The sequence below is a fragment of the Drosophila tropicalis genome, unplaced genomic scaffold, assembly GCF_018151085.1.
Source record: "Drosophila tropicalis isolate 14030-0801.00 unplaced genomic scaffold, ASM1815108v1 contig_158, whole genome shotgun sequence".
NCBI classification, from domain to species: Eukaryota; Metazoa; Arthropoda; class Insecta; order Diptera; family Drosophilidae; genus Drosophila; species Drosophila tropicalis.
This window is the reverse complement of record NW_027172602.1, coordinates 8,491,903-8,517,248: the sequence shown is the minus strand read 5'-3', so window position 1 is coordinate 8,517,248 and position 25,346 is coordinate 8,491,903. Positions and strand designations below refer to the sequence as shown.

The following is a 25,346-nucleotide window of genomic DNA, read 5'->3' as shown; positions in this document are numbered from 1 at the left end:
TTTGAATCACTTACGAGCTAAAGCTACAATTGGTAGAGAATTATAACTTGATTTTGCGACTCTTGACATATTATTCATATATATGTATATAGAAAACAATATAAATTGAATGCAATTTGAGTTCATCGTCTGTTCGATTTTTATTGTGAATATTTTCTATATATCTGTTTAATCGGTTGCAAATTGTTATTTATGTTTTTGTTTTTCTAATCAGTTTTCAGTTAATTCAGTTTAGTTTGCAGCACAACCGAGCTGTATGTATATATAATCTTGTCTCCCCTCCTCTCTCGTCTCTCATCTGCTTATCCTTTTATTTGTGTTTTTGTTGAACCTTTAATTGTAATTCGTTGATGCGCGTTCAAGTAAACAATAATAAGTAAGAACAAAAAATAATACAAATTAAACAAAAACCAATTCTTTGTTCTAGTTTTGAAATATGTTTATTAAGTGTTATATATGTATTCATATATAAATAAAACAAAAAAACAAAAAATTCAGTTGTATTTTTCATAAAAGAAGAAACAAAAAATTTATGATTTTTGACAAAATTAAAATGTTTGGTTTTACAATAGTTCAGTTGATTTCTCTATATATATATATATATATATATATATTATAAATAAATAAGATCATTCAAAGAAAAAGAGACTTGTTGTAATTGTTATTTGCATAGTATTTTGTTGTTGTTTTTTCTTGTTTTTTTTCCTTTTTTTTGTTTTTTTTTTTGCATTTAAGTGAGTGTGAATAAGAAAGGCCAAAGCAAAGACAAAATAAAAATATATATATATAGTTATAATTTAACAAAATAGAAAGAAATGAAAGGAAAACAAAAATTGTATTCAATTTAAAAATTCAAAGTTCAAATTTAAAACTTATTTATGGTTTAGAATGTGTTCCCGCCTCTTTTTGTTTTTACTCTCTCTCTCTTTCTCTAAGATTTTCGTGCTTTTTTTTTTCTTCTCTATTTCTTTTTGCATTTTTTGTCAACTTTCTCTAACACTATCTCGCTTTCTTTTTCTCTATTTGTCTGTTTAGGTGTCTCTCTTACTGTTTTTTTCGTTTTCTTTTTTGTTTTTGCTGTTTATCACGTTGTTACATTTTTCTTTTAAGGGTTTTCTTTCCTGTGTTCAATATGCTCAAGCTCAAAAAAAAAAAAAAAAGTGGTGAAAAAAAATCTCAAAAAAAAATTATTATAATAAAAAAAATTGATTATAGCTATTCAAAAAAAATAATTATATATAGTTATTCATTTATTTCTTTTTTTCACTTTTTTTTTATTATATTTATGTATGTGTCTGGCTCCTTTTTTATTTGTCATTTCAGTTCCAGGGCCATTAAAAAGCTAAAGAAAAAAAAATACCAAAAAAAAAAGCCAAAAAAAAATATTGTATCTTAAAAGGGAACTGGCTAGTTGGCTATTACTTGGTTTTAACATCTTCTTCTTCTTTTCCCTACTAATCTAATCTGCCATTTCCCCACATATATATATATATATTCATGCTAATATCTAAACAGCCTGAAACTTGAGCACATTGAAACACACACAAATTTGTAAAGTAATAAACAAAAAAAAAAAAAAAAAAAAATTCAAAAAAAAAAAAAAAAAAAAAAAAATCTAATTCATATTAATACAACTAAACCATAGATAAATTATGAAAAAAAAAAATTAATTCAATTAGATATTAGATGTACATATGTATTAATTATTATATCTTCAGCTATGAATATACACCACACACGATCCAGATCTAGATCGGATCTGTCTGGTGTATATTGTTGCGTCATAGTTTACGCCAAAAAAATGAGAGGAAAAAAAAAAACAGAGCCTTATATAGATAAGTAGATATTATATATATATGTTATATACGATTCTCTCACGAAAAAAAAATTGTTTTCTTTTTTATATATATGTATGATTATATATATACTTGTGTGTGTGTGTGTGTGTGTGGATTCTTAATCTAGTTACAAAAAGGAAAAAAAAAAAACTTTCATCTTCAAACAAAAAAAAAAAAAAAAGCACAAAAAACATAAAATTTTACATTGTGGGAGAGGAACATCATTAAACATGAAAGAAAATACAAAAAAAAAAAAAAAAATTGTTGTGGGTTTTTTTTTCTACACCACATTGATCGCTAGATAAATATATATAAGTATATATATATTTATCTATATGTATGCATATTATTTCAATTAAAATTAAAATTTGTTTCCATTTTTTTTTTTTTTGTTTTTTTCAATTTTGTTTGCATATATATAGCAAATATATATACACATATATGTATAAAGATAGATATTGTAAAAATTAGATGCCAGCAGTTTTGAGGTTATGTTGGCCATAAAAAGCTACTATTTGATGTTGTTGTTGTGGTTGTTGTCGGTTTAGCCGTAGATGTTGTTGGTGTAGCAGTAGATGTTGTTGTAGATGTTGTTGTGGTATTGTTGTTGCTGCTGCTGCTGCTGCTACCAAAATCATTGCTAATCTTTAATTGTTGTAATTTTAATACATGTTGTTGCAATTGTTGTTCAGTTGGTGATAAATTGAAATCGGTTTTTGGCATGGCCATGGGACCATTGATGTTATTGTTGTTGCTGCCATGTTGTTGTTGGTATGACAGCTGTTGTTGCTGATGTCTATTCATATAGCCATTCAATTGTAAATACGATGTTGGTGATTGTGGTGACTGCGGCGATGCAGCAGCAGAATGTTGCTGATGATGTTGCTGATGTTGCTGATGATGCTGATGATGATTATGATGCTGATGTTGATGCCGATGTTGATGATGTTGGCTATAAGCATTAACTCCATTCTGGCATTGACCATTACTAACACTACTGCTAGGACTACAGTGATTGTTGCTGTTGTTGTTGCTATTGTTGTTGTTGTGACCATTATTATATGATGATTGAGCAGAAACATTGCTGAGGCAAGGCATTTGACCATTTTGTTGTTGTTGTTGTGGTGGTGGTAATGGTGGTAGTTGCTGTTGTTGTTGTAATTGCAACTGCTGCTGCAACTGATAATGCTGATAATATAATAGCATATTATTAATATTATTATTGCTATTATTATTATTATTATTATTGGTTAATTGCTGTTGATTGTTGCTATTGTTACTGTTGTTGCCACTGCCAATTGCCAGCTGATGTTGTTGTTGCTGCTGCTGCTGCGGCGTCAATTATAAATAAGGATAATGATACTTCCGGCGGTACAATCCGTCAAGCAAGTCGGCAAAGTTTTCACCTTTTTTTTTTTTTTTTTTTTGTTTTGGGATTTAAGAAAAATGAAAAGAAAAATATATATATAAATATATTAGTAAGAAATTTCATTCCAAATAAAAATCATACGATATAGATATATTAGATTAACTTATTTTGCAAGTCTTAAGGAAAAAAAAAAATTTCATATCGTATTTGAAAAAGTTGCCAAAAATTTATGTTTTTTTTTTTTTTTGATTTTTTGATTTTTCTTATAATTTTAATACGATCTAATCTTAAGTGCTGACTGCTTTCGCTTTTCTTTTTTACTAACTTTAACATATGCCCCTATTTAACTTAGTTAACGCTTAGTTAGTGTGTGTTGTTTTTTTAAGTTGTTAAAGTTACGTTTTTTTTTTTTTTTAATTTTATTCGAGTGTTGTTAGTGTTTTAGTGTCTTTATGTTTTGGGTTTTTAAGTATGTTTTTCTTGTTGTTTTAGTTTAAACAATTTATATAACATTTATAGTTTTTGCTCTCTCTCTCTCTCTCTCTTTTGGTTTTTAGTTTAACAATTTTCGAAACATTTTTTCTTTGCAGTTTTAATTTCTATTTACTTTGTGTTGTTTAAAAATTTGTTTTACTTTTTATTTGCACGAGACTTTTGTTTGATTTTGATATATAAATATATTTAAATTTTTATAGAAAACGTGCCAAGTTTATTTCTTTCTTGTTTGTTTCTTTTCTTTTTTGTTGTGTTGTTTGAATTCCTTTTGTTTTTGGTTTTTTATAGATTTATTTTTTATAGGATTTTGACATTTTTAAGGATTAGTTTCTGTAGTGGGAAGAGGGAGGGAAAACAGGTTAACAACAAAACAAACAAAATCTTTGACTGATTTTTTTTTTTTTTTTTTTTATGGTGACTTTTCTATTTAGTTATGGCAATGATGTGTTTGTGTTTATGTATGTATGTGTGTGTGTGTGTGTGTGTGTGTGTGTCAACAGTTGCAAGCAAATATATATATATATATATAAACATATAGAAACACTTGATCTAATTTGAATGAGTGAAGTTTCTATTTAATTTAACATAGAAAGGGGGGAAAATTTTCAATTTTTTTTTTTTTTTTTGTTTCAAAGCCAATTTGTAGTTTGATAAAAAAAAAAAAAAAAAAAGAAAAAGCACTCGATTTGGCTTCCGATTTGAAAGTTTAGCACAACTCCAAGCAATTTAACTTGTATTGATAGAGGAATTTGGTTAAATTTTTAAAGTTAGCAGCAGCAGTTTAGAGTAATTTATTGTTTTTTTTTTTTTTTGTTTTTGTTTGTTTTAAAAGCAATTTGTTGTTAGTTTTTGTTAGCTAGGCTAAAAAAGTAGAAGTACAATTTCTTTTCTTTTCTTTTTTTCTTTAACTTTCTTTCTTTCTTTCTTTTTTTTTTTGGAACTTTTTCAAATAACGCTCGTAAGGAAACAATTCAAACAACTGACTTTCGATTTACACTACTCAACACAATCGATTTCGAATCATGCAAAGTGTAATGGAATTCATGAATTTATATTGTGCATTGCCAAATCATTTGGTGAAATTGTTTCCTTTAAAAAATTTTGTTTGTCTATAAAACTAAATAAAATATCTTTTCTTTTTTACTTTTTTTTTTTTTTTTTTTTGAGAGTAAGTTGAATCGGAAGTGATAGAGAGAATGAGAGAGAGAGAGAGAGTAAATATATATTTAAAGAAGAAAATGAATAAACAAACAAACAAAGAAACATGGCACATTTTGATTTTTAGCATGAGTTCAAATTAAAGAGAATAACTAAACTTGATTCTTTTCTTTTGTCTCAACTCAATTGATATGTATGAATGTATATATGTGTGTGTGTGTGTGTGTGTTTGTGTGTTTGTGTGTGCTTGTTTTTTTGTATGTTTTGTTTTTTAAATAATCTACTTAATATAGATCTTTCCGACTTAATGGGCTTTCTCTCAAAAGAAAAAAAAAAAAACAAAATAATTATGATTATTATTAAGTAGAAGAAGTATGTCTATATATATATTTAAGTATTATATAAAAAAAAGAAGATAATTACTATCGAGACCAAAGATAGCATCGCAAATAGCATCGAATAATGAGCGTAATTTTTCCATAGCTCCGTCTATAAAAAAAAAAAATGAAAAAAAAAATTGTACAACTTTTATTAGTTGCGAACGACGTTTTTGGGTTTTTTTTTTTTTTTTTGGGAGGGAGAGAAAAGAATTTTGAATTATTTTTAAATTTTACTTGTATTTTTTTCTCTGTCTTGTTTTTTTTTTCTCAACAACAAACTTTCTTTAGTAATGGGTAGGGGGAAAGAAAGAAGTAATGGAATATGAGTTAAAATAGAAATGTTTTTTTTTTTTTTTTTTTTTTTGTTAGTGCTTTTAATACTTTTCTACAACAAGAAAACTACAAAATGTCAAAAAGAAATTAGGAAAGAAAATTCGAAATAAATCAATACAAATTAAATTGCTGGGAGAAAGTAAAGACTACTTTTAGGATGGCTTAAAGTAGAAACTAACTTAGGCAAAGCCATCCTAAAAGTAGGCCATACATTTCAAATACTTTCTTTAACAATTTTCAGGCAAAACCACACAAATACAACAAACAAACCAAATCAAAAACAAAAAACAAAAAAAACAAAAAGCAACTGTCCATCAAACAAACAAAAAAAAAATATACATGTAAAAATTTTAAAATGGGCAACATTTCAATAATTTAGAAATTTTTTAAGCATTCCAGTATTGATTTCACTTTCTGTCTAACTTAACAAAAAAAAAAAAAAAAAACATATATTCTTTTTGTCACTTGAATTTCCTTTTTTAGGTTTACACTTTCAAAAAAAAATATGCACTTGGAAAAAAATATATAAAAAAACAGGTATATTTTGGAAATTATATACACATATTTTAAGATATATATATATATGTATGTAGATTGATGTGGACATGAATGTATATATGATTTGAGCACTGCCTGGAACCGATAAGGGGTTGTTTTTTTCTCTTCATTTCATTTGTCTTTTTAAATTGTAAACATTTTGCACATGTAAAAAAACAAAAAAAAGAAATGTATGACAACTTCATATAGAGTTTAACAGCCGAGAGAGGGGTGGGCGGGGGTTGATGAAAAAAAAAAAACAAATACAAAAAAAAAGAGAGCGAAGTCCTTCATCGGTTTCAATCCCCGTTATCGTTTCGCTGCTTCGACGGCTCGACAGCGCATACTCACCACACTCACCACACAGACACACACGCACGCACTCGCACTCGCACTCACACACACACACACACTCAAACAAAATTGGAAAAAAATAGAACGGTTATGTGAAACGGGTTTGCTTACAATTTTTAAGGCTGTGTGTGAGAAATTTTTTAGTTTTTGATTCTTTTACATTTCTTGTTTCTGTCTCTCTCTCTCGCTCTCTGTCTGTCTCTGTCTTTGACTCTCTTTACTGATTGTGTGTCCCTCTTTTCGTGTCCTTTTGCTGAAACTGAAAATCTGTTGCTGTTGTTGTTGCTGCTGCTGCTGCTGCGCCGCTGTTGCTGTTCCTGTTCCTGCTGTTCCTTCTTCTTTATCGTCAAGTTTTTATCTTAGGAAAATTGCCAACAACAAATTACACCACAACAAAAATGAAAAAAAAAAAACAGATTCCAAATGGCAAAAAAAAAAGGTTTAAACAAAAAACACATAAAAAAAAACTTCCCGTTGTTGTTATTGTTGTTGATAATTGTTGGCTCAAGTTTAGCTCAATTCGCTTGGCTTGGCTTAAAATTGCCCACACACTTGAAAAAAAATGAAAAAAAAACGGTATCGAGATTTTGTGGTTTTTTTTTTTTTTTTTTGGTTTTTGCCTTTAACCTTTTTTTATTTTATAACTTTTTCAACTTCATCATCATCATCTTCCTCTTCTTCACCTGGACACACTTTTTATCGACTTGAGTTTTGCATTTGGGTTTTTTTTTGTTTTGTTTTGCTTTGTTTTTGTTTGCTGCAGCACTACAAACTAAATAATTAAAATATTTAACGCTATTTTTGTATGTATGTATATATATATATGTATATGTAAAAGGTAGTTCATTTAATATATATATATATATATATATATATCGATTCTATATATGTATATGATGAGAGCAGAGGATTGTGTTTCGATTTTTTTTCTTTCTTTCTTTCTTTTTTGCATGAGAAAATTATAAAAAGTGTTTTTAGTATTGGGAAAGAATATTTTATATTATTATTATTATTATTATTATTATTATTATTATGTATATGTTGTCTCTATATTATATTTTTATATAGAGAGAGAGATGCCTGATCTAGGTTAGGTGGTAATTGCATTTCAGACAGGGCAATTTTGTTTTTTTTTTTTTCACTTTTGCCAAAGAAAAGAAATTGGGGGGCGGTAGGGGGGTACCTTTGGGCTTTTGTCTTTTTTCATTTGATAGTTTATGTATATATATATATTTATATATATGAATAGGTAATATATATTTATATATAGGCAGTTCTTAAAACACTTTTGTTTCTTGATGTTGTTGGTTTTGTTGGTTTGATGTTGGTTGCTGATGTTTGTTGTCGTTGTTGTAGTTGTTATTATTATTAACACATATTATTTAACTTGATTTTGCTGTTTGTTTTGTTGGTTTCCTTCTTGAGAGGATGGTTTTGGGAGAAGAAAAGTGTATTTTGTGGGTGGGGGGCGGATAGTTATTCTTTTTTGAAAAACAATTTTTATATAATAATTATGGGGTTTTTTTTTTTCATTTTAAGTCTAACAAACGCTCACTCTCTCTTGTTTTTCTATGCATTCGCATTTGTTCATTGCCATTCATATTTTATATGTATATATTAATATTCAAAGGAATTCAATTAATCAATGCAAAAAATTGTTCTCATTCCTAAGAATTCTTAAAAGTAATTACACGAATTCAGTTGGAAAAGCAACATAAGAAGAAACCAAAAAATGTACAACACAAACTAAAACCGAATCGAAAACGAAACTCTGTACGTTAAGTCGAAGTACCGACCAAAAGGATACCCTGTACCAACAAAATGGGAACTTGCACTGTTATTTTTTTTTGTTATTTGGTAAGCGTATTTGTATTCGTCTTTAGTTTGCTGACAACAACGGACAAAAGACAAGATCAGACATTAAATGACAGATGCGCACATTTGTATGCTATGAAAAAAAAAAAACATAAACACAATGGCTTCCTCCTCTTTTTTGATAATTTCTGTTGCCTACATTTTGGGGACCTTCATTTCGTTTGCCCTTTTGTTGCGGCGGAGTTTGGGGGGGGGGTACAGGATATACATATATGGAAAATGTGTTATTCATATATTCGTATGTATATATATGTGTGTGTGTGTGTGTTTTGTGTTTGTGTGTGTTCTTGTTTAGTTTACATACTGACTAAAATTAAGAAAAATGATTAAGCCTACATATGTATGTTGTTGTTGTTGGTTTTTAATATGTATTATAAATTTAAATGATTTTTTTTTGTTGTTTCTTTCCTTTTGTTTTGTGTTTTTTTTTTTTTGTGGTTTTTGTATGATTTTTAGTTAGTAGTAAAATCTAAATGTTTAAACAAATTAAGTAAATTAGTTTACAATTTTGTTTTTTTGTAATTCTTTTATCGTTTTGCTTTCTATATATATATATATATTATTATAATATATATATATATACATACAAAATCATCGAATTCCATTTAAATGGAATTAATGGGGGGGAGGAGGAAAAGAAAGAGGAAAATTTGCAACTTGTAGAGAGGAGGAGAAACTAAATACGAAATGTATGTCAAGAAAATTAAAGAGAAATTAAGGTGAAAGGAGGAGAGTAGATTGGGTAGGTGGTGGGTGGTGGGTGGTGGGTGGATGGTAGATAGATTTTTTTTTTTGGGTGGCTAATTAACTAAACAAAGTGTTGAATGTAATTTATATGTATGTCTATGTGTATGTGTATATTATTAATGTTGTTTGGTTAGTTGATGAATTGGTGTTTGTGTTGTTGTTGTTGCTGCTGTATATAATAAACTGGTCTGTTTTTGTTACTGTTGGTTTGTGGTTGGTTGTGGTTGGTTGTGTGTGTTGTTGTTGTGTTTTATATATATATATATATTTGTTTTGTTTAGATAAACTTTTGCGCATCAAAATATGGATGCGTTTTTTGGAAGCGTTGCTGTGATTTTAATGATCTACCTCTATGAACCATATTATTGAAACCAGCCGCCATATGTGGTGGTGGTGGTGGCGGTGGTGGTGGTACATTTGGTGGCGACGGTCCCATGCCCATTTGTGACATAAAATGCGCCGCTTTTGCCTTGCCATGCTCCTCGGCCAAACGCACCGAAAGCGGTTGAGATCCTCCCTCGGGTATAACATTGTTCAATGCCGAAATGGCCTCCTGTGCCTCCTCGCGCTTGTTATAGCTACATATATGTATGTATATATATATATGTTCATATACATATAGACATAGTTAGAGATTGCAATGAATCATATGAAGGAGAACCGAAAAAACAATGTCAAGGTAAAAAAGAGAAAGAAAACAAAACAAAAAAACGGCATAACGAAACAAAAATAAAAATAAGAAGAAAAAAAAAAGGAAGAAAAGAGAGAGAGATGAATGCGATTAGATTACACCGAGAAAAAAAAAAAAACATATGTATATATATTTATTGGTAAACACTATGCGATATACACATTTGGTGCTTGTTAATTGTGGGTGATCGGGAGGATTGAATGACTGAAACTTACCGCACAAATGCCACGCCTCTTGGTCGACCAGTTAGCTTATCACGCAATATATTCTTTTGCACAATGGAACCATATTTGCCGAAAATTGTGTCCAGCTGATCATCGGTAATTGTACGCGGCAGATTTGTCACATACAGATTGGTATCCTTGATCGATTCACCGCCCGGACGAGCATAGGAAACCTATAGAAATGAAATCAAATATCAATAATAGTCCACAATGTGTCTGTGTGTGTGTGAGTTTGTACATACCTTTAGCCTTTTATTGCGAACTGTGATGCCATTGAGTACTTTTATAGCACGCTGTGAGTCCATTTCCGATGTGAAATCCACGAAAGCATAACCAAAACTGTAGCCAGTCTAATACAGATCAAATAGTAAAGAGTTGTTAACAATTGTCGAGGGGGAGAGTTGTTAAAAGTTAAGGGCAAAGCATTACCTTATAGTCTCTCATGATTCTGCACGTATTAATGGGTCCAATGGCTCTGAATAGTGCATATAGCTCACGATCAGTCATATCCTGGGGCAAATAGTTCACAATCAAATTGGTATTACTCGGACGATGATCGTTCATAAGATCATCGCTGCCGCCGCTGCCCAATGATAGACCGCACAGGTTGTTCAATGAATTGTTACTGGCCATTGGTGGCATATTGCACATATTGCCACCGCCAAGGGAATTGGCGCTACCGCCATTACCGCCGCCGCCAGGGAAGTCATTGTAACCGCGACGCGACGAGGAACTTGGAAATGTAAATTCTGTATCCTGTGGTGAGAACGCATAACGTGACTGTAATTAAAACCATACAAAGAATGTCTAATGTTGAGAGAGTAGGCCTCATTTTTGGACACGCTGCTTTCTTTGCTGTTCTGCTGGGCATACGCGCTGTTATCCAAGTATCATTAATGTTTTTTATTATTAACAATTTCGAAATGCAACAACAACACTCGCAATACACACACACAACTCTGACCAAGGAGAGAGTGAGAGTGAGAGAGCGCGCGCGGAGTGAATTGAATATGGATGGATGGTTAAAGCAATTTAAATTGATGTACACAAAAAGTTTGCATCTGAGAAAACAAATGACACTGCTGACATATCTCTGATGTTAAATGAGAGTGGTGCCAGTTTAAAAAAAAAAAAAACACAAAAAAAAAGAACACAAAAAGAAAGTACTAAATATCTTTTCTTGTTTTGCATTCAGCATGTGGCAAAATAAAAAGAAAATGGAAATAGATTAAGAGTGATAGAGAGAGAGAGAGGCAAGTAAAGTATAGGAATAAGAATAGTAATTTTTAAGTTTAGTTTAACAATTTCATTTCGTGATAGTTTGAATTTATTTTACAATTAGTTTGAAATCAATTCAAGCTAAAAGAAAAAAAAAATGCCATTGATAAACAATCCTTTGCAGAACAAAGCAAAAGATAAAGAGAGAGAGAGAGAGAGAGAGAGTAGTGTGAGTGAGAGTAGAACAGAGCATTATAGCAGAAAACAATAACGGAAAAATGTGTGGGTGTATTTTTGGTGAGAGAGAGAGAGAGATAGCGACAGAGTCGGTGAATAGAAAAGGTAGCGAGCATAACGGAAATTTTCTTTTGTTGTTGGTAAGTGTTTCTCCCATGCAGCCAATACCACAACCATTATGCTCCCCACCTTTTTTTTTTGCACCCACTCACTCTCCTGCCAAAAATGAACCCAGCACATACATGTACATATGTATGTATGTATGTACAAATGTAGGTAAGGTGAGAGAAAAAGGTGCTGCCAGATCCATGCAATTGCATTCTAAGTATTTAGTATTTTTATGTGTGTTGGTGGTGGTGGTATTTTTCTTTGTTATGTTTGTTTTAAATAGCATTTTTAGTTATTAGGTTTGTTTAAAATGTTTCTTGTTGTTGTTTGTAATAGTGTTGTTGTTGTTGTTGTTATTGTTTATTAATTGTGTTAAATGTTTCTTTATTTTGTTGTTTGTATTTGTTTTATTAAAATGCAAACTTTAAGTTCAAAATCGAAATAGTTTTTTTTTTTTTTTATTTATTGTATTTTTAAAATTTATCGAGCGCATCCACAAAAACAATTTATCAATTGATTTAGATTAAGATTTGTTTGTTTGTTTTTTTTTTCGTTCAAAAAATTCAAATTTTTAAATTGAAATCGAAAAGCGTGTGGTTACTTTGTGGCCCCAAAGAGCGTTCGTTCAATGAGACAAACTCAATAACATATCCAACTATAGACTAGAGAAAATTCTCATAAACAAAACAAAATAACAAAAAGAAAAACTTAACTCAAAAAACATACACAAAATGGTTTATTAGTTTGTGTTTTTTTTTTTTTGTTCTCTTTTTTTTTTTTTACTTTGCTTTCTCATGCAACAAATGATGGAAATGCAAAATGTTGTTTTGTTCTTTTTAATTAATTCATTATAATAATACTAACCATTCCTGATGGCAGTGAATGAGACATGCCAAATCCACGCCCACCGCTATAAATTAAAGAGAATGTTGACGAAGGAGGACACACAAGTAGAAGGGTGGTAGGTAGGAGGGAGATAAAAAATAACATTATTAGCATTTTCTTTTGTTTTGATGATGTTGTTTTTGTTGTGTGCAAAATCATAAGTTATTAAATATGTGATTTTAAAAATATATATATATATTTACATGGTAATGTAATGTAATGTATAAAGCGCAATTTCAATTATTTTAATTTAGTCTTAGAAACTAACTTACAAGAAAAAAACAAAAAGACCTAAACTTAATCCTAATTTTAACTTATAGCTTTCAAGCTTCCAGCTTGAGACAAATAGAAAAGGACAAATCAATCAATATATATAAGGGGATGGGGGGTGGGGTTATAATTGAGAGATATTGCCAACTTGATTTTCTTAGAGTTGTGCAAGGGGTAGTTCAATTTAATCTAAGATTATGTCTAAAGTATCTTAACATATATATTAACCCCCTCCCATTTACTAACTCTTACAGTCATCTAGAAATAATACATTTGATCTTTAGCCCCTCCCATTAATCAGCTAATTCGTGCTAATGCTAAGAAATCGTTTGGTTAGTTAGTCAACACTTTTTCTCGTTTCCTAATTTATCATTGAACTACCCAACCCTAAGCAAGTGCAATTTTTAAATCAGAAATTTAAAAAAAAAATTAAAAAAAATTTCCTGCATTTCAAACACTTTTATTTGCACTTGAAAAAAAATTTAAAAAAAAAAAACTCTTGGTTAAACAATTTTGCACTTGAAAAAAATGTATAAAAAAAAATTCTGGGTTTTTTTGCACTTCACTTGAAAAAAAATGTAAAAAAATTATTATATATATTTTATATATATCTATCGCACTTTTATCACTTGAAAAAAAATGTAAAAAAAAAAAAAAATTATTAAGGATGACTCGATTTGCATTCCATTTCATTTTTAATGTCTAAGTTAATGCTTAACGAATATGCAATTAATTATTCCCATTTGTGTTTATCACTAGTTGTAGATTTTGTTTGTGTTTCCCGATATATGTGTATATATATATGTATATTTGTTTGTTTCTTTGTTTGTTTGTGGTGTGTATTTCGGTTATAGAAAGTCTTAGAGTCATGTTACTTACAGGCGTCTTTGTAGGCGTCCTCGTTTCAAGAACATTTTGTTGAGGTAGGGTAGAAGGTTGCACCCTCAAGTGTGTGTGTGTGAGTGGGGGATTATCACCAAAAAAAAATACGATTCTTTACTACATACTATCTAAGTGTTTGCTGTGTCTTTCGGTTTCGGTATCGGAATCGGTTCCGGTTTCGGTATCGGAATCGGTTCCGGTTTCGGTTTGTTTCGCTGATAAAACCGCTTGCTGCTTGGCTGTGGAAAGAGATGTCTATAACACAATTATGTTAATTCGCAACAAAAAAAAAAATATAAAACATAAGGAGAATGGCACAAATGGCCGGATTCCACTTCTTCTTCATCATCACGTTGAAACAATAACAAAAACAAAAAAATAAAAGATTATAGTAGTAGTTATTTTTTAGTTGGGGTTGGTGGGAAAGGGAAATCAAGTTTTTGGGTAGGAGGAATAGTTTTATTTGTTAATTTGAATTTCAAATGCTTCGGTTTTTCATTTAACTCTCTTTTGATGGCACGGAAAAAAAAGTTGAAAAAAAACAAAAAAAAAAGTTTGCGTTGACTTGGAGGAAAATGCCAAATATTTTAGGGCAAGGTCACACTGGCACTACGCTGGTTGATGTTGCTCCTGCTGCAGTTGCAGCAGCTCTTGTTGCTGTTGATTGTTGACACTGTTGATTGATGTTGCACTCTTGGTTGCTCTTCATGATGATGATGACGCTGATGACGATGATGATGACGATGATGGTGGTGACGAGGTGGCCCGCCACCACATTTTTGCTTTTCACATATCATTTTTAATTTATTTTTCTTTTTTTTTTTGGATTTTCGATTTTCTTTTTGCATTTTAGCATTTGCCCTTTGGGGCTAGCAGGCTTTTATTTAACAAGAGAGCGAACGAGGGGGTAAACAGGGGTGTAGAATGGAAGGTTGGCACAATTTGTGTTCGTCAGGTATGCATTAGGATATGTAGGAGAGGGCAATGTAGATACACAGTTGAACTTGGGATGGAGGTATCGGCGGGTGAGTGTGAGTGTTTGTGTGTGTGTGTGTTCGTTCGTTGGACGCAATAACCACAACAACAACCAACGATTGGATGCTTAGAACTAGTCTAATATACATACATACATACATAGTAAATACATAACTTACACGGCTAACCAAAGGAACGAGTAAAAGAGAGAGAGCCTAGATGATGCGTGTCAAGGTCCTGCTGACACAATTTACTTGCACAACGCTCACCACGTGCTGCGCATAGACAAACACAGTAGGGGCCGGTTTATAACCAAGGCAACGGCCGTCGGGGTCACCACTTTACAAAAAATTCAATGCAGTTCTTATCACATTGAATAAAGTGAGGGGGGTCTGGGTCTGTCAAACCCCTTAGTCCGGCCCTGACAACTGAACCGCATGCCTTTCAAAAACGTTATAATTATATAAATTATCGTTATTTTAAGCGTTAAAAATGTCAATTGACATCAAATAAATTTACATAATTTTCTTGTGCCAAAAATTTGGACATTTCGCACACATGTATAATCGCCAATCTTATGTCCTTTTGACCCCGAAACAAAAACAATGCAATTTTACATACTCTCTTCGGGGTAAGTAAATGACTGTGTATTGTTGTGTTGGTTGGTTGGAAGCCAAAGCCAGCAGCGAGCGCCACAAAGGCGACCCAGTTGCAGACAAAAATAAGTTAAAAAATGCAATTATAATAGCAAGGATACGGGCGAGAAATATACAAAAAAAAAAAAAAAAAAAAAAAAACACGAATCAAGTACAGTCAGTCCCCATAAAACTAAACTTAATTGTAAAGCCTTAAGTTCTATGGCTGAGTCGAATATTAATATACATATCTATCTATCTATGTACTTGAAATGTGGCATGAAATGTGGCATGAATCGATGAAGTGAAGGCAAAACATATAAATTTATGAAGCCAACGAAATATTAGTTTACAATTATAACAAAAGATGTGACAAAAACATTGAGAGAGACAGAGAGAGAGAGAGAGAGAACATTTACCGGTACATTGTGAGACTGTTTAGGTTGCACAGGCCGCACGACGAAAACGTTGTTAGGCCGTTGTGTTCTCTTTACAGAGAGTCCTTGTGCCAAAAATAAATTACTATACTTTATATATATATATATACATATATATATATATAAGTGTGTGTGTGTGTAAAGCGCACATGCGCTAGATCCTGTTTTGCCTTATGATCGAGATCGATTTTTAACGCTCACATTTCATTGGTTTTCTTATTACTTTTCTGTTTTTAGTTAGTTAAATGCAAATTACACTATTTTAGTGTGGTACGTAGTCATAGTGTCGTCTGTGTGTGTATAAATCGCATATATCGCGTATCGACAAAGTCTAATGTTTCTTTACGTTAACAAAAAATAATTGCTTTAATAGATAGATATATATGTATCTTTCGTTTTATTTATCACAGATGCTGCAAGTAGAAATACACGATTTGTTCCGAAAATATATATTTTAGTTAAGTTTTATTAGAATTTCTTTTTTTTGAATTTTAATCATTATTTTTATTATTATTAATATTGTTTTTTTTTTTTTGCTTTTGAAAAACACGCAGACGAATGAAATGTTAGATTAACATATCGGACGTGTGTGTGTGTGTGTGTGTGTGTGTGTAAGTGTGGTGAATATATACTAAAATGACGTACGATCAATGTATGTATGCATGTATGTATGTTGGTTATGAAGGAGAATGAGGTGGACCAAATTGGAATATATATTTATATTTATAAGGACTGACTGTACCCAACCGTACTAAAACTATACAAAGTGTTGCCTACTTTTCGGGGAGCTTGGCTGCTGGTCGAAGATTGTTTTTTTGTTTTTATTTAGATAATAGAAGTAGTAGTAGTTGTTGTTGTTTAAGTTGTTGTTGTCGTGGTTGGTAGTTGTGGATGGAGGTCACCTTAAGTAACTATTTTGTACAATCTAGTACATATAAAAGTTAAGAATACTTGTTGTTTAATCCCATTATTCTTGCTCTCGTTGATAAAAGTTGTTTCTTTTTTTTTGTAGTAATATTTGTTGTTGGTTATTGTTGTGGTTATTATTCTTCCATCGGTTTTTTTTTTTCTTTTCACACAAAAACATAAAATTAAAGGGGGAACAAAATGAACTAACACACACATGTGAACTTAACGTTACGAAGAATATGTGGAACAGTTTAATGTAAGTGACAACTAGAGGGTCGTAAAAGGGGTGGGGGGAGGAGGAGGAGATGAGATATGGTGTGGTATAGATGTGTGTGTATGTGAGGGGGAGGATTTGATTACCTTCCTACAAATACCAATAATGCATACCGCACAAAGAAATGTTTTGTTCATGACATTTAAAACTAGCAAAAAAAAAAAACAAAAATTGTGTTGACGCTGCCAAGTAGGCAACACAATTTTTTTTTTTCCTAAAAACTAATACATGAGTAGGTAATAGGGGAAAAAAAATTATTAATTTCTTCCTATACATATTTTTAGTTTTACATTTATCAAATTGATGGGAAATAACGGAACAGGAATGGGAATGGGATTTCTGTTGATGGTGTTCAAGGGGAATACTTGAAATTTATTTTTCATGAAAAGGAGGAGAGGTGGGAAAAACAAAGTCGAAAAAAGGAAAATTAAAAGAGAACTAAAGGTTCAAAATTTACCTCGACTGTTTGTAACCGTATGGGGGATAACCACCGTTATTATTGTTACTACCCGGATTATTGTTGCCGTACATATCCTGAGAATTTGTGGGGGCACGAGTATTTTGTTTTTGGGCAAAATACTCTAGTGTGCTCTCTTTCAGAAAAAGAAAAGAGACTGTGCTGCTACTGCTGCTGTCTACGTGTTGGGGGTGGCAGGGGAAGAAGGAATTTCCTGCCTTCTTTATCCTTTTCTTATTATTGTGTCTTCTTTTTAGCTTTTCTATTGTTTTTGGCGCTCAGCGCTCTCAGCTGGCCTGCTGCTGAGTACTTATTATTTTTGTTCCTCTCTCTTTCTGTGATATTACGCTATCAAAGTCTTTTTCTGTCGCTCTTTCTGCTGCTTCTTCTTCGTTTCAAACAGATCAACTGTTTTGTTTATACATGCAAATTGGCTAGGTTTAAGGAAGGAATGAGCACACGCACACACACAGACGCTCTCTGCTGCTGCCGTGTGTCTCTGTTTCTTTATATGCCGTTAAAATACCTCTTGGTTTTGCTTCTTGCTCTTCTTTTCTTTGCAGCAACGGCTTTTTTCCACAGGAGGCAATGTTTCTGTTACTGTTGTTGTTGTTGTTGCTTCTTCTGTAGTTGTTGTTGTTGTTATTTATGTGGTTGCTGTGAGGTTGCGGCGCTCAGCTTAGTGTGGTAGTAGTAGTTGTTGTTGATACTAAGGTAAAGGTTTTTTTTGTTGGTTGGTTGGAATTGTTTTAATTGTTGTTTGATTTTGATTGTGAAATGAGAGAGAGAGAGAGAGAGAGAGAGAGAGAGAAAGAAATAGATAGAGATAAAGAGTATGGTAGGAAAGGGAAGGAAACATGACAAAGACGTGAGATGCGCGCAAATTGTGTGCGAAGAGAATGTGAAAAACAAAAAAAGATACAAGAAACAAAGAATAAACTTTACACTGAGAAAAACTCAGTACATGTAAATAGCACGCATATTACATACATAGTTTGTGTATACAGGGTGTTTTACTTATTCAATATGTGTGTTTGTGTGTGTTAACCAGTATTGCCACTTGGTGGTAATTTTATTCAAAATGAGTCAAATGATTGCCCTGGGTTGCCTCCCATCGAAATAACTATTCGAGTTGTCACCTATTCCTTTGGAAATTTCCCAATTTTAATGCAATTCTAAACGAATTCGCCTATATTTACTTAACATATGTACAAATATTGTTAATTTATTTAACCAATTAAAATATAGAAAATTGCGCATTATCAACTATACAAAACACTCAATTCAAATCACTTGATAAGAAGCATCTCATAACATACCTGGCCATCTTGAAATTATAATAAGACGACATAGTCGATAAAGGAGATTCAGAATCAAAAGTTAGATCCATATCCATCACAATAAAATTGATTGCTTAAAACTTTTTGGAAAAATAAATCACAAAAACTGTTGCTGCTCTTCTCAAGGCACAAGACACAAGTTAGACTTGACACACGAGTGAAACTCGACTGATCTTTCTTGGCCAGGATCTGTGCTATTTAAACAAGGATCCTCGACTTGGGTGGATGGGTGGTGGGAAAATGGGCGGCGGATGGGATCAGATCAGTCAGGGTCAGGTAAAAAGTCTAATAGCAAGGTGTGCGCGTGCCAGAAGCGTGCGCTACCTGATTTATGGCCTACTTGGAAGCGTGCCAGGCGTACTTTTTTGGGTGGCCGGCTGTATATCCTATGTCTCCCTACTTCAGGCAGGCAGATGTTTTTTTTTACTTTTACATTCTGGGAAGCTTGGGCTCAACGCAAGGTGGGTGGAAAAAAGATCGAAAGGTGGAACATGGCAAGCTGCAAAATTAATTTTTACTTGGAAGCAAGCTGCAAATATTTATTTTAGGATTAGCAAGCCAAGCATAAATCATAATTACAAATGATTTTCAAAAAATTTATCCGAAAATGTCATGGAATTTTTGTTTCATCTCATTAAAGAAAACTGGAAAAACATTTGCATTAACTATTGCTCATTTGATGCATTTCTTGTATGCAGATGATAAAATAAGAATTTAATCGCTTCAAATCAATTAAATTTGTTGTTAATTAACTGTCTGAAGTTATTTAACGAGGAAAAACCAGAGGAAAATCAAGAAATCAATACGATTATTTAAAAGGAAGAGAAGTTCCAATTTATACTAAAATGGAAAGGAAAATATCAGAACAGTTTCAAACTCAAAATTATCACAATTCATTTAGATCCAATTACAGATCTTCCAGGTAATCTTAAATATATGTATCTACTACTGATCTCTCTACAATTGTCATAAGTTCTATGAATGATTAAGATTTAATTAAGATTCATTTAAAACTCGTTGTTTTTTTAACACATTAACTATTGTTATTAATATAACTAGCAGTTATAAGATAATTCACACTAAACTGTAGGCTATAGAGTTTAGATCTCGTAGAGGACAACCTATTGATTACTTGAGTAAAATAAATGATTAAATTTATGGAAATTTAGTACTTGTTTTTTAAGAGTTTAGATATATTCAATTTCTCATTTTAAAGTTGATAATCTGAAGAATAAATCTTATTATGGAAATCATCTTCCAAGATGACGTCGTAAGTTTATCGAAAATTGCCTACCGAAAATATTGACAAATATTTCAAAATGCTTCAATAATAAGAAGAACTTGCAGTTCTTTCGTCGATTTTCGTATAGACATATCTTTAAATTAGATTTTCAGTTAAGTACATAGGTTTCTATATAAAGATTCATTTTGATAAGCATTTTGAGGAGCAATTTTTATCTACATAGAGAGAGGAAGAAAACAAGGGGGAAAGTATCATTTCTCTGTGCCTACACGAATGGCGTAAATGTATTATATACACACTGCTTCAATGCTCAATTCTAAAGTCTTGCAAAAAAAATAATAAGAACGAGCAGGAAAGTGATGGGGGGGTGTCTGAATTTGGCACTGGTTTCCTTGTAGTCGTTGTTGTTCTTGCTGGATAGATGGACCGAAATTGCGTAGCTGATGCTGCGTGACCGGCAATGGCAATGGCAAAAGCAAATGCAGGAAACGAAACGAAGAAAAACGATTGCCAAAAGGGTGGCAACGGGCGGCGGGTGGTGGTGGTTGTTGAGCCGGCCTCGTCGTTGCCCCTTCCCCAAGGTAACCAAAAGAAGACTAACAAAAAGGGGAACTTGGCCAGAAGAGAATTCTGTATACATATACATACATAATCGTATATATGTATGTATGTAAAGCCCAGGGGCTCTTCAGTTGGAATACATAAACGAAAGCAAAGAAAACAACAAAAAAAAAAAAAAAGCGAAAAAAACCTTCAGTTAGCCAGAGCCGGAACGGAATGAAATGGGCGTAGGTGGGGCAATCCGAAAGCGTTTTCGTTTTTTTTTTTCTTTTTTTTATCGTATACACTCTCCCTTCTGTCTATCGGATAAAAGGGTATATTGAATTTGCTAAATACGAAGAATGAAGGAAATATTTTATAGGAGTCTTGTCTAGGAGTTAGTGCATCTAACTCAGTGCATTTATTTACAAATATGTAAGTACGTACATAGAATAATTCAGAAAAATGTAGTGTCTGTTGACAGGTCTATGTCTATTGACTCGATTAAAAAAGCACGTAACATTTTGTTTTTTTCTTTCCAACATTAAATAGAAACCAAAAATGAAAGAAGCTCACTGACAAATGCGGAATAAGTGAAAGCAAACAACAGCAAAAAAGAAAGTCTACAATGAAACCGGGAAAAACTTGAAAATTTGTTAGTTGCATAAGACTTGTGGGATGGATGGATACCCTCTTGCTGATCTCCACCCAAAATGGGATCAGTAAAATCTGCCATCAGCTGTTAAACGACCTAGGCAAAGCCAGCGACTGAAAAAGAGAAAGAGTTTGCGAGAGAGAGAGAGAGAGAGCTAGCCAGCTCAGCTGAGCGCATGAGTCACACAAACAACAAGAAAAACAGTTCATGAATGAACGTCAGCAGCAGTGAGACGCAACGCGGCGTCGATGTCGGCATTGCCAGCAGACATTAAAATTGTGACATGAGAGGAGATCAAATACAGAACAAAAATAACAATAATAATAATAACAACAACGAGACGACAAGTTGAAAGCAAATGCAAAGAAAAATGTTGTTGCACTTGCTGGCTGCCGGCCCCGACGAACTGGTCAGGCGACAAGACGAAATGACACAACGAAATGACCAAATAACATCATACACATAGCCAGACACAGTGGCTATTGCCTTAAATGGAATGGTCATACTAATGCGAAACACTATAACCATATATCGAACGACAAGCAAAATCCACTAAAGACAAATAAATAATATTTAGTTTCACCATTTTGATGAATTAATGCATTTTTATAAAGTAGTTACCACTGTATCTACCGGCATGTGCCGATCATTTTTATAATCAGCGTCATCTTGTCATTATCGATGTCTGTGTGTGTGCTGCTTGCTGTCATTGGCCCGAATCAAAAACCCATCACAAGGAGGGGAATGTCCGGCCAGCGAAAAGCGAGCAGCAGATGAAAAGCAAGCCAAAGCAAGCGGGAATGTAAAAGCTGCTAGCCCTTCTGACTTGCTGGCCTACGTGACGACGATTCCCCTCTCCCCTGGCCTGTAACCAAAGAGAACTATGCAGCTTGCTTTGCCTATTCCTGCACTCCTCTATCTATTTCATTCTCTCTTTACCTGCTGCTATGGGGTGGGTTGGTAGGTACGAAAAATAAGGAAAACCCTTGTAAAACTCTCTTTCATTCATTTTGCACCTTTTGCAGCATCATAAAATTTATAATCGCTTAATCGATACATCGATCGATCGTCTTCTACAATATAAAATAAACATATGCATATGAACAAAACAAGATGACAGAAAATGGGAAAGAAGGAGGGAATAACATACGAATAGGAAGAGAAGAAAACACAAAACCAAAACACGTTGCCCATTGCCGATAACAGCTGGCAATGCTGCGTGTTGCAGTCACCACCGCCGCCTGTCGACGTCATACATTGTCTATGGAATACAGTCGCATGCCGAAAAAAATTACCAACATTCAAGTAAAGAACTTTGGACATCATTTTAGAGCGTAAATTGTTGAATTAAATTTTTGGGTGGAAATTATTCTTGGATATCAAAATTTTAGCAGAAAATATCATTTTTGGGTGAGGACATTTTTCTCATTTCCTGTCATGGATCCGCCACTGCAAATGCACAGTCACATACGCATACATAGACATACTGAAGCTACACAGGTATTAACTGAATTTCCTGTTATACATATGCATGCATGTATCTATTTGTATATATAGAGGTGGGTTGGTTTAAGCTTAGGTAGGGAAAAATATGGTACCGGAAGTAAAATTTATGCATGCATGCAGGCACGCATTCTGAAAAAGGGATTTGCCATTGGCATTCCAGGGGCTCAGGTACGAAAATTTATGACAGTGTCGACTTTCAGATACCCCACGTGAGATCAATATCTGCATATATACAAATGTGTATGTACGACCTTTCTGCAACTAAATAGACGTTTTACCCTACATGGCTTAGAAACAGTAATTAAAACTAGCTGTATCACTGCATTGAGACACTACTGTAAGTCGTGAGTTTATCTTTTTCAGTTTGCAGGCAGGCAAAAGCAAGTGTGTGTTGTTTTTGCTTTTGCTTATATTCTCTTCCGTTTTACGCACAAAACAAAATGGAAAGAACATGGTGAATGATGTGAAGAAGTGGTGAGGACCAAAGGAAACAGAGAGAACGAAGCTAAACGAAACAGATGTGTGCTACTTCTACCCCTCCCTCCACATGACAAACTATGCAATCTAACACAAATCCATGTACATCGTGTACAAATGTCTGAATCATTTTTTTTTTAATATTATTTGTATTTATGCTTAAATAATTACTGGTATGACACACAAACACACATATTTTTTGTAGTTTACAATTTTTTTTAGTTCTTTGGTTGGTAGTCTTTGTGTTTATTTTCTTTTTTTTTTACCATTTTGGTTCATCAACTTACTAGTAGTAATATGCTTGCTGCTCACCATGTCTTGTTATTGTTGTTGCTGCTGCTACAACGGATAAAACAAAAAAAACAAAAAAACCAAGCGCATGAATTAAGTAAAAAAAAAAAAAAAAAACATACACACATACAACGAGACAGAGAGTGCGAGAGAGAAGCAGAGAGAGCGTCACACTTCTCTGGCTCTTTAACACGCACACATACAGAGTGACGGTGGTGGTGTTGGCGACGACGACGAGTAGCGGACGAGGCCATTTTTACTGCCGCTCTAACACAGTGCTTAACAAAAGTTAGTTTACCACAGCGGCCTCGATGTCTGTGAATGGAACATTTTGCATTCACATTGAAGCCTTGTTGTTACTGGACTACTCTACTACTACTACTACAACTGTTTTTATTGCCAGCACTGTACCCGCTGTTTTGGCATACATATGTATCTCTCGCTCTTGCGTTTCTCTTTTACTTCTTTGACTTGCTACAACACTAAATTCAAAAGAGATATGCAAGCCACTTGATATTGCACGATTTCTTAAAAAAAATATATGTATAAATATACTAAACAACAAAAAAAACTAAAAAAAATATATAACATTTTAGCGAGTAGCCTTAGCCGCTTTTACACATCAGCCAACGCCGCTGCCGCCTGTCTGCTCATTTCTCTCTCTCTCTCTGTCATTACTCGCATTACTCCCTGCCGACTCGTCGGTAGTAAGTGTATGTGTGTACCAAAAAAAAAGGAAAATTTCAAGCTTTTTGCTACAAAAAAAAAATACTCTATAACTACGCATAAATTTGCTTGTATGATATTCGATATATATTGTTTTTCTCTTTTTGTCGTATTTCACAAATTGTCTGCGTGTTTTCCTTTTTTCATTTTTGCTTCTTTGACTTTGTGTTATATGTATACATATGTATGTGTGGTGTGTGTGCGTATTTGTAAATGTGTGTATTGTTTTTCTTTTCTTTTTTTTTTTTTTTTTTGATTTTTTTTTTTAATTCGGCACACAAAACGTCTTTGTCTTGCTTCTTCTTATTAATTTCGCACACAATTTTTTACTTCAAATATTGTTTGCAATGAAATTGACAAACTTTATATATGCTTGATAGATTTAGTGGCATAGTTAAGTATATAAGGTGGAGTTGACAAAAAAAAATTACCAGAAAAAAATGCACTGCGCGGCGTCGATTCAACTTTTTTTCACACTCACAGAAACACACGCTTTCTTCTGGATTATGATAACGTTTAGACCTTTAAGTATCAAAAAACAAAAATCATCCATTCCATTATTATATTTTCTTGCATTTACTTCGAAATTATGCTCCCCGACTTTACGCAAAAAACACGTCCGCTCACCTTGAAAGCAAAAAAAACAATACACCGATAGACTGATGGTCATCGCTTTAATCGAGTGGAGGTGAAGTGAATATCGACGAATTCCCATCTCTTTCAATAAAAGACTCGCCAACGAAACACTGTCTGTTTCTTTGAAAACAAAATGCGATCGACACTTTGATACTCTATAAATGCACATTCTCCAACAAAGAGAAACTATTTTATTGAGATCTCAATTTATGTTTATCTTGTATTATTTTTTTGATCATTACCAAAATCATTGTTAGTAAATAATTTAATGTGTAAAAAATTTGGCAAGCATATTTAAAAATATACAACCCCCAATGTAATGGGTGTAAATTCGTAAATTCGTAAATTCGTTGGCGAGTCTGGTATTGCAATTTCGAGTCTGTTAAACGAAGTCGAATCTGTTAAGTAGCATTGCCATCTGGCTTCTTTTCTCTCTCGCACTAATACCTGGCGAGATATTTAACAGTTTTACAACCTCGAATTCCTTGAGAGCGAACGAGATAAAAAATGCTAAATGGCAACACTGCTGTTAAGTAATAGCTGTTCAACACATTTAAATTTGGCGCGCAGTAATAAATTTGAGTTAACAAATAAAATAAGATGTGTATAACTAAAAATAATATATGTTAATTATTCATTAAACC

General features: G+C 32.7%; 2 protein-coding genes across 7 annotated transcripts; both read right to left on the bottom strand.

The window, feature by feature from the left end:
• Positions 1–1,951: 1,951 nt before the first annotated feature.
• Sxl (Sex lethal) lies at positions 1,952–24,623 on the bottom strand. 6 transcript variants are annotated; one of them, XM_068303699.1, is made up of 9 exons: positions 24,498–24,623; positions 17,289–17,997; positions 12,429–12,474; positions 10,431–10,781; positions 10,244–10,351; positions 9,993–10,174; positions 9,435–9,664; positions 5,284–5,349; positions 1,952–3,244 (listed from the first exon to the last, which is right to left on the bottom strand). In XM_068303699.1, exons 2-9 carry the CDS (start codon positions 17,360–17,362, stop codon positions 3,180–3,182), a joined length of 1,122 nt encoding a protein of 373 aa, XP_068159800.1. In that variant the 5' UTR covers positions 17,363–17,997; positions 24,498–24,623; the 3' UTR covers positions 1,952–3,179. The 6 variants fall into 6 exon arrangements, with proteins under 6 accessions (XP_068159800.1, XP_068159801.1, XP_068159803.1 ...); XM_068303700.1 differs by having other exon boundaries at positions 10,431–10,757; positions 24,498–24,622; XM_068303702.1 differs by lacking the exon at positions 5,284–5,349 and having other exon boundaries at positions 24,498–24,621.
• Positions 2,328–3,044, bottom strand: LOC137584504 (putative uncharacterized protein DDB_G0282129). Its single transcript, XM_068299930.1, has one exon. It carries the CDS (start codon positions 3,042–3,044, stop codon positions 2,328–2,330), a length of 717 nt encoding a protein of 238 aa, XP_068156031.1.
• Positions 24,624–25,346: the final 723 nt, after the last annotated feature.

Bases quoted from the DNA above. Each gene is read 5' to 3' on its own strand.
- LOC137584504 (XM_068299930.1), bottom strand. From the start codon at position 3,044: ATGCTATTATATTATCAGCATTATCAGTTGCAGCAGCAGTTGCAATTA.
- Sxl (XM_068303699.1), bottom strand. From the start codon at position 17,362: ATGTACGGCAACAATAATCCGGGTAGTAACAATAATAACGGTGGTTAT. The intron at 9,665-9,992 runs GTAAGTTTCAGT...ACATATATGTAG, and splicing joins AGAGGCGTGGCATTTGTGCG to CTATAACAAGCGCGAGGAGG. The intron at 3,245-5,283 runs GTAATTATCTTC...AAAAAAAAAAAG, and splicing joins TGCTATCTTTGGTCTCGATA to GTGAAAACTTTGCCGACTTG.